At 34.8% G+C, this 20,478-nt stretch overlaps 1 protein-coding gene across 4 annotated transcripts in view; it reads left to right on the top strand.

Annotated features, from left to right (window-relative positions):
- LOC106880181 (delta-1-pyrroline-5-carboxylate dehydrogenase, mitochondrial) overlaps positions 1-20,013 on the top strand; it is a 27,726-nt gene extending 7,713 nt beyond the window's left edge. For 3 of the 4 annotated variants that reach the window (XM_014930035.2, XM_052972088.1, XM_014930031.2), the window contains 14 exons: positions 3,285-3,507; positions 4,295-4,342; positions 5,870-6,025; positions 7,059-7,139; positions 8,225-8,296; positions 10,123-10,197; positions 11,489-11,676; positions 12,107-12,180; positions 13,577-13,818; positions 14,352-14,437; positions 15,170-15,236; positions 17,298-17,419; positions 19,016-19,134; positions 19,592-20,013. In XM_014930035.2, the coding sequence (XP_014785521.1) occupies positions 3,331-3,507; positions 4,295-4,342; positions 5,870-6,025; positions 7,059-7,139; positions 8,225-8,296; positions 10,123-10,197; positions 11,489-11,676; positions 12,107-12,180; positions 13,577-13,818; positions 14,352-14,437; positions 15,170-15,236; positions 17,298-17,419; positions 19,016-19,134; positions 19,592-19,704 (1,620 nt within the window). In that variant the 5' untranslated portion in view covers positions 3,285-3,330 and the 3' untranslated portion in view covers positions 19,705-20,013. Of the gene's footprint in view, positions 1-1,813; positions 1,929-3,284; positions 3,508-4,294; positions 4,343-5,869; positions 6,026-7,058; positions 7,140-8,224; positions 8,297-10,122; positions 10,198-11,488; positions 11,677-12,106; positions 12,181-13,576; positions 13,819-14,351; positions 14,438-15,169; positions 15,237-17,297; positions 17,420-19,015; positions 19,135-19,591 lie in introns of those variants that run through there. The other variant, XM_014930032.2, reaches the window with a different exon arrangement.
- Positions 20,014-20,478: the final 465 nt, after the last annotated feature.

The raw sequence follows: 20,478 nt of genomic DNA, 5'->3' as shown, positions 1-20,478 counted from the left end.
GTTTATTTATCGATAAAATCAGTGCACAATGTTCCGTATATTCTTTGGCGGTCGATACAGTCGATTTTATTGGGGCTGGACTTTTAAAATTGTTAGAACGTCTGTCAAAATGCAATGCAGAATTTATTTGCAATCCTTAACTTTTTGAGTTCAAATCCCACTGAGGTCAGCGTTGTTATTCACTTTTCCTTGAGATCGACAAGATGTTGCAATAGTACTATAGTCAAAAATTGTATTACTCAATTGACTATCATAGATGTTAATGGAAAATAGAAAACTAATGCGGTATTTCTCTCCTCTAGTCCTTGGTCTGTACCCGTGTTAGAAATCATATCTAGAACATTGGGTTGGAGGAAGGAACCAGCGGCCTTCGCAATGAAGTTTAGATTTTGCATAAAATATGTTTTTGTTGATTACATAGTATTTATATTTATTCATTATGTATGTCATTGCCTATTTAGCAACATGCACATGAAAGGATGCATCATTACTCATGTAAATGCCTAGGTCATTTATGTAAGTGATGTCTACAAATGTGAATTAAAACAAAGGATTTATGGGTCACAAGTAGCAATCTGCATGTCCAACTCTTGTCATTTACATCATCATCCTTATCATCATCATCATCCTTATCATCATCATCATCCTTATCATCATCATCATTGCCACTGACATATTTTGTTTGTTTTTCCATGCTTGTATAACACTTTATTACCAGATTTCTGTTGTAATACACCGATTTTTGTTTCAATTGATTTTGAAAGTAATGAAGAATTTAATAAAATAACTTTTGCTATTATTAAACTGGTGTTCAGAACATATATTTACAAGCAGTTTTGATGGAAGGTTATAAATTACTTTAAAAATGGCCAATTTGTATCAAAGAACCATGGGCAGTTTCGGGCAGTTTAGTATCAAAGGGATTAAATGGCACAGGTCTTATCCAGCACAGCATTTTACCATTTGTTGCAAACTCTTGTCATCACTGTTGTGAGATTCAATCCACTGAAACTTCACTAACTTTTTTGTAGTAATTTGTAAATATATTTATGATAGGCCTCAATAAAATGTAAGCATGGCATCTTAGCTTTAGTTTGCTATGGATATTTATTTTAACTACATTTAAGTTCATTTAGCTTGGCCTCTCTGCAAGAAAAAGAAATATTGCAGATAGAGACTATGAACATTATAAACTTTTGTTAATCTTTTGTTTTCAAACCTGCTGGAAGCTAACTTGTTACATCTTACGCCCTAACTCTTTGAAACGCCAGTGTTAGAATGGTGGCAGCTGATGAAGGAAATGTTCTCTATGTGGCCTGTGTGTTTTCTGTACTCTGTTTATCATTTTGTCTACATGTTGTTTGCTATGTCCTGTACCCAGATATGCATCTATATATACAGGTAGATGTGTGTACATACATGTACGTAGCATTAACACTTTTGGCTAAATTTTACCCACAACATATTTTTTGTTTTACGTGGGTCTTTAAAAATTATTTTAGAATGCTGTTCTTGTTGTTGTTATCCAGAATTGTAATTCCTACTGATATAAAACAACCAACACATGCTTTATCTATTTTGTCCCATTAATACAAAGCATGTATACCAACCACCTTCCCTATTGACTGCTATCAAATTTCGTCTAGATAAACTTTTTACATTCATGATTATTAATACCAGCAAAATCAGTTACATGTGTGAATAATAACATATATTAAATTAAAGCATGTGAATAAGACGAAACACAGAATCTATATGATTTGATTTTTTGCGAGTTTCAGTTACACGCGCACACACACACACACACACACACACACACAGCATTTCTGTGCCCACTTTCCATAGTGCCAAAGGTTTGATGAGTTGTCTTGGTGCCAGTCCTTTTCTCCTTCAATGTTACGGACAGATTGGAGGACCACATCTTGCTTGTAAGTTTTATTTTTGCCTTCGTTTCTATCTTAGAACGTCTGCTTAACTGCAACCATTTTACAGAGGGTACAGGATGCAATTTATTGTGACACCAGCACTTGAAAGGTATCATGTCTTCCAATAAGACTAAAAGGTCCTTTTGTCCCCACGTTTTACGGTTGTATTTTGTCATTGCGCCAGCACTAAAGAGGTTGCTATGTCCTTGACAAGATTCAAAGTGACCTCTCCTCACTTACAAACACATCTCTGCTCATTTATCAACCACTTTACAGTGTCTTAGGTGGATTTATAGGGGTAAACAGCACTTGTGGGGTTACCTAATATACCCTAAGGTTAGAGAGTCACCACTCTGTATAGTGTTTACTCAGGGCTACATGGCTCAGGAGGTGAGCAGAAAAGAGCAATGATGACAGAAGAACCAGGATGGATGGGAGACAGGAACATGAATTTGATGGAAGCAACTGTGATTGGGATGAAAGAGTGGTAGAAGGGGGGTGGGTGAGAAAATGAGGGATGATAAGAGTAACTGATGGATGCCAATATCAGGTGGTCTGGAAAGGGAGGCAGTATAGATGGGGTAACGGTAGCATGTATGGGGTTACAAGTGATCCCTTGTGTATATGCTTGAGATAGACAAGAGTTAGTGGAGTCAGAGGTGGTATGCATTTCTAAACATTTAGGAATTGCGTTGTGAAGAGTACTTTATAATTGGCAACATAGAAAGATCAGGGAGTAATGTAGTAGTAGTAGTAGTAGTAGTAGTAGAGATGGTAGGAGAAAGAGAGGTGGATGGAGGAAGAGGATACAGCTTGTCTGTTAACCCTTTCGTTACTGTATTTATTTTGAGATGCTCTGTGTTTCTTTTAAGTAATTTCAAATATAACAAAGAATTTAGTAAAATAACTTAGTTATCATTAAGCTAGTGTTAGGAACATAAATTGTGACTAAGGTTTGGTGGAAGATTTTAATTCAGAACTTATGAAAACAAGACATTTGTACTACAGAGCCAGAGCCGGTTTCAGCCAGGTTGGTAATGAAAGGGTTAACCAATGTTGGAGAGAGAACTAGATGAGTGAAGGCTGTGTCAGTGTAGTGTGAGTTTAAGTTTATGTCTGCTACGGGTTCTCGAGTAAGGTTTGAGTAATGTTATTTAGTCCCATGTGAGTTCTGATTGCGTAGACCTCACAAAACTAAAACAAGTTGCTAGAGGCTGCGGTGCTTCAGCTGACCCATCCGATCCATACCAGCATGGAAAAACAGTTGTAAGTTAATGATAGTAAATTGGCCTCTCCTTCCCCTTCAAAATATCCCATGCAATGTCCATGTAAAACCCTTTTTTTGTTTCATTTTTCTAGGAGATTGTGCAAGCTTTGTGTGAAGCATTGCGCTAACTCACGAGCCATGTCTCTACAAGGTTTTAAAGCTGTGAATGAACCAATTCTGTCTTATCTGCCTGGAAGTGATGAACGGATCAGATTAGAGGCAGCACTTGAGAAGCACAAAAACCAACAAGTTGACATACCACTTGTTGTTGGAGATGAAGAGATTCGAACGAAAGACGTTCATTATCAAGTTGCAGTAAGTTTAGTGCTTTTACTTTTCTTCAACAATTGTTATTAAAAGGCAGAAATGCTATATCAAACTTAAGAATCTTAGAAAAAACGTGGAGGGTGCATTAAATAATCTAATCAAGGATATGTGTATGAAAAGAGACAAAAAGACAAAGAGACTCTGAGATCACAGCGGCAATGTCTTTTGTCATATGCCTACTTGATCAGGGCTGATCTAAGATTAAATAATCAAAATTTAAGATTACAAAGCAAATTACAAAGCAAAACAGGGTGCGATGGGTAAATTGTCGCTATCTTATATTTTTAATTTCGCGCATGTGAATTGTTTGTTTTTGATTTTGTTGACTACACAGTAGAGTAGGATCAGTTGGGCGCTGTCTGTGAGAAAAACAGCATCATGACACAATATTTTACTCTGCCAGAAATTTGGAAATGAGATGCTGTACTGCTTGGCGTTTGTGCCGGAAGCTCCAGTTTGAACATTTCTGAGTGTTTCAGGTTCAGTTCACTGGGCAACTGTCTTTTGCTATAACCTCAGGCTGACCAGTGTCATTGAGTGAATTTGGTAAATGGAAACTGTGTGGAAGCCCATCATGTGTGTGTGTATACACACACACATCATCTGTCTTTTTCTGTTTTCTTTATGGAATGCAACAAATCTAAACTAATTATCCTTTCATCATCTTTTACAAGTATTCTTTTTTAATAAACTTGAAACTAAATACCAGAATTTATTTAAAAAAACAAAATGTTTTAATTATTACTATAATAATCTCTTCTATTGTTATTTCTAGCCATTTGATCACCAGAAGAAACTTGCTAAATATTACTATGCCAATAGTGTAAGTAATATATCTTCTTCATTTTATATTTCTTTTTAAAATTCATTTCAACAATCTTGAGGGGTTTTTTCTCTAATATTTTGTCAAGGAATTGTCATAAATGTAATTATCCAAATCATAGCTACATAGTTCTTGATCTATATAAAACTGTACATTTCTTTCTTTATTTACTTTATAAAGTAAAACATCATGTGTCTTTCAAAAAATAAGTACAAGCATAATAATTCCCTTTTTTTTTTGCTTTTTACTGCTCAAGTTTTTGTTGTAAATGTATACTAAATTTATTTAAAAATTAATAAAACAAAGAAGCCGACTGTAATTATAATTTTTCTTAAGTAATAACTTTTACCAATATCCTTCACTCTGTTAATCCTTAGAACGTGTCTAAAACATTTGATTAATCCTCCATCATTGGTGCTTGTATCCATTGGATCATCTTGTTTATCCATGGTTATCCTCCAACCATAAAGCAGCCAAAAGTCTAACTAATTACGCAATCATTTTGTTAAACTCTCCCTTATTTTGTATAATCACTGTAAGTTTGATTGATAAGTCAAGTATCAGTTAATGTATCGAGGAAAGATGGCTCCTTTGTTATGGACGTTTTAAACAAATACATGAACTACAAAATTGCTTTGTCTGACAGAATTCTGGTTTAACTCTTCAGTATTCAAACTGGCCATATCTGACACAAATAATTTACCTGTTTTATCTTCAACAGACCAAATCAGGCCCTACAATGTTATTCTAAAAATAAACATTCATATCATCGAAATCTGAGAGCTACAAGATAATGCCTGATTAATTCAAGACAATGTGAATACATAAGCATTACATTTGACAGACTTATCTAAATGCTAAAGGGTTAAGCACCCTATACAACTCCTCATAACTTTTTTACTTTTTGGAATTTTCAAAAAATTTTTTATGAATATGTGTTCTACACATGGGAATTTATATAATTGTGCATAAAAATTTTTTTTAATTTTTAAACTCCCCTCATAAATCCTAAAATTTCCACTCTTTCTTGGAATTCTTTTTTCTTAGTTTTAAAACACAGACAGTATGAAGCTGCCATTTGTTTCTGTATATAATTAGAACATTTTAAACAAATACAGCATAATAAAGATTATAGAGGAGCTGAGGAGAATATCTACAACTTAATATATATATCATCATCATCATCATCATCATCATCGTTTAATATCCATTTTCCCATCTGGCATGGGTTGGACATGGTTAGGGACTGCAATAGGTTCCATTGTCTTGGCATGGTTTCTACAGTTGGCTGCCTCTCCTAATGCCAACCACTTTACAGAGCGTACTGGGTGCTTTTCATGTGACATCAGCTCCAATGCTTTTTACGTGATACTATCACCAATGCTTTTAATTTGAATAAGAATCCTTTAGCACAGAGGGTCTCAGGCAAATTGGTATTAAAAGAGATAATGTTTGTTGGAAATTATCAATGATATCTAGCAGATTATTTTTGTCTTATACTAAAATCTGTTTATCTTCCTTGACCAGGATATTATTAAGAAGGCAATTGACGTCAGCCAGAAAGCCCGTCATGATTGGGCCCGTGTACCATTTGAAGAAAAAGGTAAAATCTTTCTAAAAGCTGCTGATCTTATTAGTAATGAATACCGAATGGATCTGATGGCATCGACCATGCTGGGGCAGGTACTTGTTTTCTCTTTTTTTATTTCTCTCTCTTTGTTGTTATTATTATTATTATTAAAGAAACGAGCAAGGGACAGCAATCAATGTACACTAGCAAACTGTCCCATCCGTGACACAGATTTATGCCAACGGGTAAATGTTGTGTATAGAATACAATGTAACAAATGTAACAAGTTCTATGTGGGTAGCACAGCAAGACCGTTACACGTCCGCATCAAAGAACATCTGAACACGAGAGCCTCCTCCTTCAGAAAACATCTAGACAGATGCCGGAACACCGACAAAAGCATAACAGTACCAACTGAGGCCAATGAAAGAAATCTAAGAATTAAGGAAGCTATCCTCATAGACAGACTAGGGCCCCAAATTAACAACAGGTTGGAGGTTGGCAGTCAATATATAATTTAGCCCCATCTGGATGCATGTAGGTTCATTTTTGATAACATGCTCATGTATTATTTATGAGAAAAAAAGGAAGCTGCACGTATAATACATAACTTAGAAGCAGTGCTACGGATGTACCAGCACACAGGAGCTTGAGACAAGACCGCCCTCACTCACTTCTCAGGAATTCTGGAAGGAGTTTCGTGAGACCACTGCAGAGATGCTTCCAGAAAAAAAAATATTGGAAAACCGATTATAGCAGTGACTCTATCAATTCCTAGGGATATTTGAAGAAGTAATTTTTATATTCCGAAATATTATATCAGACTATGGACGATTAAATTATAACAGTTATTATAGTCCATTGTTGTTAGTGCATTGTTGTGCCATTCAAGACACATTATTTTTTATCAAATAATAACTCATTCTTGTCAGTGGTTTAAAGCCTTTAGTATACAAACCGATTAAACATTCATTTTCCATCTTATCCAGAGATTAACCATTCTAAATTTGTATTTCAAAATATTTACCAATCTAACAAAAGTGGCATTTTTTTAACGATTTTATTTTTAAGATTTACCATTTCCATCATATGCAGTTAACATCATGTAATTTCTATTCTATTTCTTTCGTCTTCCCCAACCATCAGGGTAAAACCATCATACAGGCTGAAATAGACAGTGCTGCTGAATTAGCAGACTTTTACAGGTTTAATGTACAGTTCGGTCTGGTAAGTTGAAATGTTTTATTCTCTCTCCCCCAAACATTGACTGATGTTACTTTCTTTCGTTGTATATTTCAAATATCAATCACTATCATCTTTATATCAAGTTAAAACTTATCTTAATTAGCTCTTTATTTTACATCACTGTTGACATAAAAAAATATGGGATGTTCATGGTTGGAGCATCTTTGCTGTGAGATGTTCTTGTCATATGTAGTGTAAATAAAGTGAGTTGATCTTGATGGATCAAGCAAATTGACCCCAGGACTTATTCTTTATAAGCCTTGTACTTATTCTATCGGTCTCTTTTGCCGAACCGCTAAGTTACGGGGACGTAAAGACGCCAGCATTAGTTGTCAAGCGATGTTGGGGGTGCAAACACAGACACACAAACACACATATATATATTTACATATATACGACGGGCTTCTTTCAGTTTCCGTCTACCAAATCCACTCACAAGGCTTTGGTCGGCCAGAGGCTATAGTAGAAGACACTTGCCCAAGGTGCCACGCAGTGGGACTGAACCCGGAACCATGTGGTTGGTAAGCAAGCTACTTACCACACAGCAATTCCTGCACCTACTTAAAACTATTTAAACAAAGCAAAAATGTGTGTCAAAAAATAAGGTTTAGTCACTCAACGCTTTAGCAACCAAATTGTTTGTTGTTCAAAATGATGTGACATCTCCTAAGCATATCCATTACATTGGATAGATGCAGAGTTGCCAGAAGAAAAATTTCTGTCATAACATGGAACACATTTTTTATATAATTTTACCTATGTCTAATGAGTCCGCATTACCTCCAAGAATTTCATTTTTACCCCACTTGGGAGTAATTTACCCTGGTTTGCTGACCCCACTATTGTGATTTATTATATATTTTTTCATTATTGTTTCTTACTAAACCTTTACAGTTACCTCATGTCTACTCACCTCACCTCTACACCTGTTTCCCAGAACCTCCATACTTACTCCACTTGAATAGTTAATCCACCTCTATTCTTTAATCAGCATTTATAAGTCACCCATCTCTACAGTTGTGACACCAAATCTCTGTGCTTATCACCAACTTTATTTTCTTCTCTAGGAAATGTTCAAGTACCAACCAATCAGTCCAAGCGATGTTGAACTAAACAGAGTGCAATATCGTGGTACTGAGGTATGTAGATTTCTCCTTCTCATCATTTATTTCTTCTCTAAAACTCAGCAGATAAAGAATAAATCAAAAAACATTATGGTATGGAGATGTAGGCTATCCTTTCAATTCAGTTCAGACTTTATATATACGAGCCTCTCCTGTCTTGATATCCTTAATTGCTTTATCTACTAGGGTACTGTCGATTCGGGTAGCTAGTCCCTCATTTGGGTCAACATTTGGCAGACTCTCTTCCTCCTATTCATTCTTCATGTTCAGCAGTCTTTCATAATGGCATACATACATACATATTTTGTTGTGGCTAGGGTTAGGGTTAATATAATTAGCATACACACTGGTTCACTTCCACCCATTTATTAAGTATCCGATTGTTTTGTTTTTCTTTGTTCTTAAGTTGAACCAGTGTGTAGGTATTAATTATATTAGCATAATGACTCCCTAGAGACAACAAAATTTGTGTCAACACAAATTTGCATAGAGAATCTTGCAAGCCAGATACAAAAGTGAAGTATACATACATACATCGATATACACACACACTCTCTTTCTCTCTCTCTCTCTCTCTCTCTCTGGACTTCTTTCAGTTCCCATGTACCATATCCACTCACATGACTTTGCTTGGCTCATCGGTGCTATAGTAGAAGGCATTTGCTCAAAGTACCACATGGTGGTACTGAACCTGGAACTGCCTGCTTCAGAAATAAACTTATTGCTTCACAGCCATGTCTGTACTTATCAATAATAATGACAATGATGATAAAGATTCCTAGTTATTTTTGCTTCAGCAGACTCGTATCATAAAAGTATATACGATCTTAGAAATTGTAGTTTTATAACAACCATTCTGATAGCAACCAGATCTCTCTTCATAACAGCCTAATGTCTTGAAAAGCAGATCCATTGGATAATGTGATACTAGCAAAAAAAAAAATTGGGTTGTCATCGCTAGAATGTCTTTGCTTGCAGCATTCAATCATGATTGTCTCAAGGTCAGACAATATCAGATAGTATATCTTGGATTTGTATCTAAGATATATAAGCTGACAAGGCAGGTTCTATGCAGTTTCTTGACCTGCTAGAAATAAAAGTCAGATCTTCCTGAAATGAGATGTTATTTTAAATAGATAAGGCCGTATGCATCACCATGTGGATGCCCTTCCTAACACCAACCACTCTGCAGAGTGGACTAAGTGCTTTTTACGTGACACTAGCACAGGAGAGGTTTAGTTTGGGTGTGATTTTTACAACTGGATTATCTTCCAGATGCCAACCAATCTGATCTGGCATCGTCATCATTGTTGTCATCATCATCATCAGCAGCATTATTTTATGTCTGCTTTTTCCATTCTGTTATGGTTTGGATTAGACTCCTTTTGGCATTTTTGTGCAGTCCGATGCCCATTTTGACTCTGACTTTTCCTTGCTTTCATCTAAGTCACACCAAACTGCTGCCAGCCTTGTTTATGGCAAGCATAAAGGAGGTCTCTGTTGCCAATGTGAAGACACAACATATGCACACACACACGCACACATGATGAGCTATATACATACAGTTATTATCTACTAAATTTTACTCACAGGGCATTGATTAGTCCAGTGTTATAGCAAATGACATTCACTCAAGATGCCATGCTACGGGATTGAACTGGAAACCATATGGCTGTGAAGTAAACTTCTTAACCACACAGCCATGACTGGGCCAGCATTCAGGTACGCGCACACACATACATGCACAGAGAGAGAGAGACATAAACTCAAATATAGACTTTCATTGTAATAGTCCAATTTTATTAATGTATGATTTGGCATTTTGCTATCTTGTATTTCAGGGCTTTTGGGCTGCGATAACCCCTTTCAACTTCACAGCCATTGGAGCACATTTACCTGTGGCACCCGCCATTGTGGTAAGAAACTTTTCACCTCTTCTCTTATCTCAAGTATAACCACTTGAAAAGATATGTCAACAAATTGTCGTTCTTCTAAGCACACTTGTTATGTATATTATCTAAACAAAATGCTAACTTGCTTACATTTATACATAATTTTCTGTGACCCTTTAATCACTTACTAACTTTGGGTGTATGTTTGTATGTGTGTGTCTGTGTGCATATATGTATGTGTACACTTGAAAAGATATATCAACAAATTGTCGTTCTTCTAAGCACACTTGTTATGTATGTTATCTAAACAAAATGCTAACTTGCTTACACTTACACATAATTTATATAATATACGCACATGCACATATATATATACATATACACACACAGTTTGCTAAACTTATTATATAAACAATTTAATTTTACGTTCATCAAGGGAGTTAATCAAAGTATTATTATTATTTAATAATATCTCCTTAAATTTGTTAGTACACAACATACAAAAATTACTACCTATACAATAAGATTTCACCTTACAAACTATCACTCATTTTAAAATGTTCTTAATATTTTTAGATTTTAGTTGCCAAATATGTTTACTAAGGCCAGTAGAATTAATCAAATTTCTATTCTTAAAGGAATTCATGTGTTGAGCCACACGTAATTTAATTTTATTCAAAGTTGATCCTATGTAAATCTTATTTAAATTATAGCCATTAAATTTATTCCCATCCATTAAAGTCACTATACATTTATACACCACATCCTTCAAATCACATTTATTATTAAACTTACATTTGGTCTTATCTCTACATATACAATTAATTATATCCTGGTCCTAATTATTATTATTAGAATAAGTATTTAATTTATATTTGTAAAACTTATTTAACTTAAATCTTTTAAAAGAAGAAATAATGTTAGCAACATTATTAGTAGTAGAATAACCTACTCCCATATTATTACTAGAAAAAATATTATATTTTTTACTATCTCTAAGGAATATATCAATTATATTTAAAATCTCTTTAATAATATTAGTTTTAACTTGAACACCATAAGGAATAATTAGCCAAATTTTGTTCTTATTATTGATATTATTATATTTATTATTTATATTATTAAATTTATTATTATCATTAAATGAATTAAATTGGTATAATTGATCGTATGACATTCCTCAAAATTTATGGCCTTCAGGTACCTGAGATAAAAACCGTTTTCCTACCATTAGTTAGTATCATATTGGTAAGTTCTAGATCCTCTGTTCTTTGATCTGAAATGATTTACATGTTTTGTTTTTTTTATTTTTCAGGGCAACGTTTGCTTGTGGAAACCATCAGACACTGCCATGTTGTCTAACTGGATAGCTTTCCAGATCCTGCGAGAGGCTGGAGTACCACCAGGTGTTATTAACTTTTTACCTGCTGATGGCCCAGTGTTTGGAGACACAATCACCTCATCACCTTATCTGTCTGGTATCAACTTTACCGGAAGTGTGAAGTAAGTCCTAACTGTATTGGCAGACCTGTCATAGTTGATAATGTCTCTCTTTAGCTGGGAGTACTGTTTGGTCTTCAGGAGAGGAAATTCATCATGTTTATTAACCTGCTGTGTGAGTGTGTGCACGCACGCACGCATAAATCATTATGGGTATACTTGAAGGGTTAAGAAGTTCACTTTGCAACTATGTATCCCCCAGTTTGATTTGATCCTACTGTTTATCCTCCTGAGCAAGTGTCAAAGTACCAAGTCAACCGTGGTGGAATTTGAACTAAGAACGTAAAGATGAAAGATATACTGCTAAGCATTTTGTCCACTGTGCTAACAATTCTGCCAGCTTACTACTACTACTACTGACAACGACAGCAACATTTGTATTCTATTTTTTTTTTTTTGTTATTGTAAAATTTAATTTCTTCTATCTTTCCAGGACGTTCAAACATCTATGGAAGCAAGTTGCTGCCAATTTAGACACCTATCAAAGTTACCCTCGCCTAATTGGAGGTTAGTTGCTTTCAGAAGTACTATATTAGAAACTCTGTGTCTGCCACTCCATCACACCATCAACACTACTCTTTTATAGGTTTTAGTTTTTTTTTTGTTTTTTTTTTTTCTGGCATTTTTAGAACTGAGAATTTGCCTTAAACTAACAATAAAGCATGCATTATAATAATAATCTTTTCTACTCTAGGCACAAGGCCCGAAATTTTTGTGGGGAGGGGGCCAGTTGATTAGATCGACCCCAGTACGCAACTGGTACGTAATTTATCAACCCTGAAAGGACGAAAGGCAAAGTCGACCTCAGCAGAATTTGAATTCAAAATGTAATGATAGACGAAATACCACTAAGCATTTTGCCCAGCGTGCTAATGTTTCTGCCAGCTCGCTGCCTTGCATTATAATAATAATGACAACTACAACAACAATAATAGTAGACAACAGCAACAATAAGAGGAATATACATATATACAAGTATTTATGCTTAAATGTATTTGTTTTCCCAAATAAATTACACTTCATGTTTGAGGCTCTGATGAAGCTGAAAGGTGTTACTTAGGCAATCAGTTATGTGTCCACCACATCTTATAGTAGAAACAGCTGTAAGCTAATGAAGTTCATAAGATAACCGTTTATTCCTTTGTTGTCTCTTTTTTTGTTTTGTTTTTTTATTGCCACTCTGTAGGGGGAGAGGCAAAGAACAACAGAAGGAAGAACGAGAGGGGGAGAAAGATACAAAGGTAGATAGAGTCGCGTCAGAAAATAAAGTTAAAACTTACTTGCAAAAAGGACGCGTGCGTTCGATCATATAATAATACAAATAATGTGAGTATATGCATATATGCGTACATGTATGCACATACCTACATCTACATGTATATATATATATGTATGTATGTATGTATGTATATATATATATATATATATATATATATATCATCATCATCATCAATATATATATATATATATATATATATATATATATATATACACATACACACACACACACACACACACACACACTAGGGGGTGCTGAAAAATACCTGACTTTGGGTAAAAGAAAATACAGGAGGATCAGTTAATTATGATTTTTTTCAACATATTCCCCTCACAGATTCACACACTTATTGCAACGGTCCTTCAGTTTTTCTAAGGTCTGTAAGAGAACTTGGAAGGGCGAACAATACCTTATAGCCAGGAACCTTTACGCACACCCTCGTGTAATCTGCTATATTTCATATCCCTTTATCTTGTCAGATGTTTGTTTCTTGTCATATTTGATGTAAATCCTCATATATGGTTTTTCCAATTTGTCCTAATGTATTCTATTCTTCATCCTTTTTGACAATAAACAGAAACTATTATTTTTATTATTTTCCTTTTATCATTTGTGACCTTTCAGAATGTGGTGGCAAGAATTTCCATTTTGCACATCCTTCTGGTGACCTTGATGCTGTAGTCAATGGATCCTTGCGCTCTGCATTTGAGTATGGTGGTCAGAAGTGTTCTGCCTGTTCTAGAATATACCTGCCAGAATCTAAAGCAGATGAAATTAAAGGAAGAATGCTTGAAGAAATCAAGAAGTTTAAAATAGGTTCTCCTTTGGATGCAAACAATTTTTTCTCTGCTGTTATTGACGACAAGGTAAATATGATAAACAGCTTAGCTCTTTTGATACCAACCTGCTCAAGACTGCTCCTGGCTTTGTGATATAAAGTGCCTGTTTAAAGCAATCTGAATTCAAACCTTCCACCAAAATTTCATGTTAATTTATGTTCCAAACACCAGCTCATTAATGTCGGTCATTCTGTTAACTTCTTTGTTATTTTCAGTGTATTTCAACTGAAATATGGTAACGAAAGGGTTAAAATTAATTTTTATTTGTTTTATATCATGTTTTTTTTCAGGCTTGCCTAGGAGAGGTTTTCTTTTTTTTATAAGGAAGTGAGATGCATGGTTTTGTATCTTAATGTTTTGTCTTCTTTTACTCACTCAGCAATAAAGTAGGATTAGCATCTGTATGTATTTGTCAGTCAGGCAAACTGAAAAAAAAAAACAGTGTTGTTGCTTAGCTCTAGTTCATCTGTGATCAAGCAAGCATACAATCCAATGCATAGTTACATCTATTTTTGTTCAAAGCAAACAGGCTGACATTGGCAAATGTATTTGTTTTGCAGGCATTTGAACGAATCAAGGGCTATATTGATTATGCTCAGTCTTCACCCAAAACAACAATTATTGCTGGCGGGAAGTACGATGACAGGTGAGTGGAGATAGCTTGTTATTAATTTACAGTGTGTGTGTGTGTGTGTGTGTGAGAGATCATTTTAATGTACATTTTTCCATGCTTGCATGGGTCAGACAGAAAAGAGATACAAACGCACACATACATATACTCATACACACACATGTATATGTATGATGGGCTTCTTCTAGTTTCTATCTGCCATATTCACTGAAAATTGGTTTTGATCTGACAGTTTATAGTAGAAGACACTTGTCTAAGGTGCCAATCAGTGGAACTGAACCTGAAACCATATGGTTAGGAAACAAATTTCTTAACTACATAGCAATGCCCTTGCCTTATATGCATGTGTGTGTGTGTGGTTTATAAAATAATGAAACAAAAATGCTTTGTAGTATCTGGCTATTGAACTACATCATTTTACACCAGTTCTTGACTAATTAAAATAATTAATTAGCTGACTAAATACAAAACTTTGTATAATCAACTTAAACTCTAAAAGTATTACTCCAGTATGACCACAATCCAAAGACCGAAACCAGTAAATAAACATCAATACATGCGTACATACATGTCAGCTTGTTATACTAGGATGTAGAATTAGGATGTTGTGACAATCATGTTTTTTCTCAGAAACTATAATATACCCTTGAGTTTCACTAGGACCTCCCACCTCTCTCTCTCTACAACACTCACCACATGTCATGATATAATTTAATTTCTTCATATGTTTTTATTTTTCTCTTAAAGCAAAGGTTATTATATTGAACCAACTATTGTGGAAGTTTCTGACCCTAAAGATAGACTAATGCAGGAGGTAAGTCTATATGATTTACGTTTGTCATTTCATTGTTTTGCTTTACTTGTTAACTAATATTCCATACAATACAAGAAAGAAGTTAAGTTTAAATACCTTAAGCGTTTAAACTAGCCATATTTGGCTCAAATATTCTACCTGTTTTATGTTCAAACTGGCTAGATCTGGCTTCTCACATCTATCCTACAACGTCATTTTATAAACAAACAATCACGTCATTGAAATGTCGAAGCTACAAGATAAAGCATGATCAATTCAATACGATGCAAATAAATGAACATTACATTTGGCAGAGCAATCTGAATGCTTCTGTGTTCTGAATTCATAACATTGTGGCCATTGACTTTGGCAGTCATCCTGTTAGTGTTGTTAAAATAACTATCCAAGTTTGATCATCTTAATAGGCATCATCATAATAGTTATTCATCATCGTTGAATTAGTTATAACCATCAGACCAGTTCTTGTTATTATCATCATTAAAACAGTTTTCTTAATTATCATCTGAATAGTTATGATCGTTATAATGATTATTGTTAATATTAAAGTCCTCATCATTATTATTGTAGTGAATACCTACTGTTATATTTGTACTCTTGTGACTTGAAAATAGATCCACAAATTGCCAAGTTTGCTTTTGTCAACAACTAACACCAGACATTTGATACCAACAGATGTACCTATGTCATCACTTTCTGGACCAGTAAACCCACTGCCACTGTCAGTCTTCTTCACAGATGACTGGTGTCAGCAGATGTGCCTATACCATCAACTCTTGGATCAGTCGACTATAATGGTTACTTTATTATAAATATAATGTAATTCCCATTTGGACTAATCAATGATTAATGAGCGTTGTGGTTTTTAAAGAGCTATCGCTAAGGAGCTTCCTTATTGGAATTATTGGTGGTGTTCATTGGGCATGTAGTCCATGCCAGACTGACAGGGCAGTCAACACAGTCCAGAGACACAGTACAAGTCGGAGTCTATTGGTCAACATAGCAAAAGTACCAATTTTCACAGTGTTTCAGGCAATTATCCTAGCAGTGGTAGTCACAACATATGCAGTGGACAGCAGATGACCTAATGACATCATCAGTTCAGAGCTTGTCATAGACAAGAGTGACCAGTTCTTCAGTTATTGCCTCTAACTTGCATAGCAGCAACCAGGCTCTACAAGATCTACTGTGAGCTCTCCAGACCGTCTTTTACCAAAATTTATTGAGACTTGGCTTTTCCACAATCAACAGTTTCCTCTCACTAGTGCTGAACTTCTCTACCAGTATGTATGCATTCTTCTTCACACTGTAGAGCTGCACTATATACACACATATACAACTATGCTGCATGCAACCACCGTGAGATGCCACAACTTACAGCTATTACAGTGCCACTTCACAGATATTATAATGCAGCTTCTGCCCCTTTTACAAGTGACACATCTTTCGTCTGGTTGTAAGCACAGGACTTCCTACAGACTCACTTGTACAGTGAACATACACCCTGCAGTTTTACTTGCATGTATATTATACAAACTCTCTTGCATCTGGTGTGTTTTTCATATATATGTTTTATTACACACACACCTATTTTCAGCAAACTTGTAGAATGCTGTATTGATCTCCAAAACTTGTTAAAAATTACCTTGTTTTTTGAGTTTATCTGTGAACTTCGGTTCTTTTAAGTTTGTGACTTTCACTGCTTTGAATTTATTTCTTTATCATTAATCATTTCTGTGTATTTTATTTCCGAGTATTATTTTCCTGATATTGAAACCAAAACCTGTTATCATATTTAGAAATTATGATGATTAGTGAAGCCTGTCACAGCCATAATGATTTTAGAAAATTAAAATATGGCCATTGTTGATTGTTATCCTGCAGTCTTGTTAATTGTTGACTTAGTATATAATTTCTGTACATCATCATCACTGTCATCATCCTTCACCACCACCACTACTGTCATCACAATAATGATTCTTTTAAAATTTCTCAAGATATGTCACATCATCATCACCATTGTTTAGCATCCTTATTCAACGTATTTCTTTATTTCTTTTACAGGAAATATTTGGTCCAGTTTTGTCCTTGTTTGTATATCCGGATGCAGAATATAAAACATATGCCAATCTAGTGAATGACACATCTCCCTTTGGACTTACTGGAGCAATTTATGCTCAAGACAGGTATGTTATATATACACACATGCATATATTGTCATCATTATTTTTATTTTAGGTGTCAAGCTGGCAGAATCATTAGCACCTTGGGCAAAATGCTTAGTGGCGTTTCATCCCTCTTTACCTTCTGAATACCCATCCATATACAAGAGATGGTTGATTGTTTTACTGTAGCAGTTGTATCCACATCCAGTTCTATTTAGCATGTCAGTTAAAGGTGTCAGTGCCAGGCAGAAAAGGAGTTTCAAGTCTCCTTGAAATATTCCTCTTGTAATGGGGATGGTTTTAGCTTTTATGAGTCCCTCTTTATTCTGGAGCTGCCACACTGTTTGCCATTTATTCATGGCATGTTTTATATATTTTATTATTATTATTGGTGTTACCTTGTTCATGGCTTATGTTTCTATGATCCATGCATGGGGGAAATTGTCAAAGCCTTTTGATAATCAGTCATCATTGTTGTTAGTTATTATTATTATTATTATTATTATTATTATTATTAATTTTGTTGTGCCAGAATCAGTGAGTACCAGGCAATATCCCTTTATATTGTGTTTAATTCCCACCAGTGTCAATTTTTTGTTTCTTATCTTCCTGAAGTCAATAAAATAAAATGTCAGTGTAATACCAGAGTATCTTTAAGTGATTACAGTTGTTCCCCAAACTGTGCTTTATCTTCATGTTAAAAATTAATATTATTAGTAAGCAAATAAGAGAATTGGTAGAAAGCTTTATGAAATCCATGCAGATGGTGAACTTTGGTTTTCATCTTTCTAGGGCCAGTACATTACATATTAGTTAAGTACTGGTGTTGATTTAATCAAGTGTACATCCTTCTCCCAAAATATGGGCCCTTGTGTCTATGTTGCAAAAGCACATGTATGGCTTAGTGATAAGGATGTTACAGTCATGATTGTAAGATTACAGTTTCAATTCTGAGACCAGGCGGTGCATTGTGTTCTTGAGCAAAACACTTAATTTCACATTGCTTCAGTTCACTCACTTGTAAATGAGCTCCAGCAATGGATGAGAAGCTAACCTCGTGACAGACTGGAGTCCTCTTCAGAAGGAAATGCTGTAATCTGTTTGAGAGCATGTGACTTAGTGGTTAGGCTATTCGGCACATAATTGCAAGGTCACGGGTTCAATTACTGCTGGTGCATTGTGTCCTTGAGAAAGACGCTTTATTTCACATTGCTCCAGTCCACTCAACTGGCAAAAATGAGTAGTACCTGTATTTCAAAGGGTCAGCCTTGTCACGTTCTGTGTCACACTGAATCTCCCTAAGAACTACGTTAAGGTTACGTATGCCTGTGGAGTACTCATCCATTTGCACATTAATTTCACAAGTAGGTTGTTCTGTTAATCAGATCCACTGGAAATCTCATCATCATGACTGACGGAGTTCCAGTCAGTGCCAGTTATGTCATTAATTCACCATGGAAACCAGGTTAACCTTTGGCCTTATGAGATTAGGGCACATGGAAGACCTAAATGTGCTTGAGTTAGATATAATTATTATCAATATTGAAATATTTATACTATTTAACTCTTTCATTTTCTTCATGTATTTTGTTTCTTTTTTTCTTTTTCTGCCTACAGTGAAGCATTAGACACATTGAATGACATCTTCAGAGATTCAGTTGGTAACTATTACATCAATGATAAATCAACTGGGTCTGTTGTTGGTCAGCAACCATTTGGTGGAAGTCGGTTGTCAGGTAAGTTAGCATCCTAGTAATTTGACTTCATGCAGTCTGAAGTGTACTCTATTTGCTTTATCTAAACATTACATTAACTGTGATATGGTGCCATTACATTACTGTGTAGTGGGTGATTTTACATGCCACCGGCACAAGGGCCAGTCTGGCGGTACTGGCGACGGCCACGCTCAAAATGGTGTATTTTACGTGCCACCTGCACAGGAGCCAGTCCATCGGCACTGGCAACGATCTTGCTCAGATTTACTGAAGGCTTTTTCTTTTGTTTTCACTAAACAATCATTGCAGGAATGTCTGTAGCTAAGAAACTTGTTTTTTAATCATGTGATTTCAAGTTCAGTCCTGCTGTGGTGATGATGATAATGAACTATAATATTATATATTCAAACATACATTTACCCACACAACTAATGTTCACATAAAGACATAAAATATATGTTCTAATATATATTTTCAGGTACAAATGACAAAGCTGGTGGGCCATACTATCTCATGAAATTCGTTTCTATACAATCAATCAAAGAAAGCAAATCTCCACTTCAAACATGGAAGTATCCATACATGGGTTAAAACTTCAATATGGTGATAAATATCTCATAAATTTCAGGCAGCTATAAAACACGAAAAACTGGAAAATGGAGAAATACTCAAACCAAATGTATTTTAATAGTTCTTGATTTTTTTATTTATTTGTGTGTATGTTTTATGTGTGTGTGTTAAGTGGAAACATTGTTGTGTAGATCTGATTTTAGTCCAAACTATATATTTATAGTTCAGGAAATTATTGTAATTCTAAGGTTGAGAAGAAACTCACCCATAATTTAGTACAAATTCCTTATTCTAAATTAAATTTCCAAATAAAATATTTGGAAGAATTTTTTTCTATTGTGGCTTGTTGGTTATTGTTTTTCTTTCTTTTTGAATCAAGTCAGAGCTTAATAGTATAATTACATTTAATATGTACTAAAAGACTTGAATCTCAACCACAATTTAAGGGCACAAGCTTCATTTTAGTTAGGAAGTCCTTAAGTTTTTTTTTTTTATTTGTTCATGTACCCATTTTCCAAACTATTTTTGAAGTATTTATTATATAAGAATTACTACAACATTGTGATTACTCATGTGTGACTCTGGGCATATTCTTTCTTTTTCTGTTAGAAGTTTGTTTGATCTGCCAAATTACACACACACACAGATATAGCAATTTTGTCTTTGTAGTAAGAACAAACTCACAAAGGCATCTTCTGACTTGCTTGTGAATTAATATTTAAGGTAAACCATCAGATTTGCTGCAATGATCTGCTATGGCATCTCCATCAGTCACAAATGGAACCACTTTTTATC

This window comes from Octopus bimaculoides, chromosome 12, assembly GCF_001194135.2.
Source record: "Octopus bimaculoides isolate UCB-OBI-ISO-001 chromosome 12, ASM119413v2, whole genome shotgun sequence".
Classification (NCBI taxonomy): domain Eukaryota; kingdom Metazoa; phylum Mollusca; class Cephalopoda; order Octopoda; family Octopodidae; genus Octopus; species Octopus bimaculoides.
Note: the sequence above shows the minus strand (reverse complement) of the source record. Positions and strands in the feature narration are given on the sequence as shown.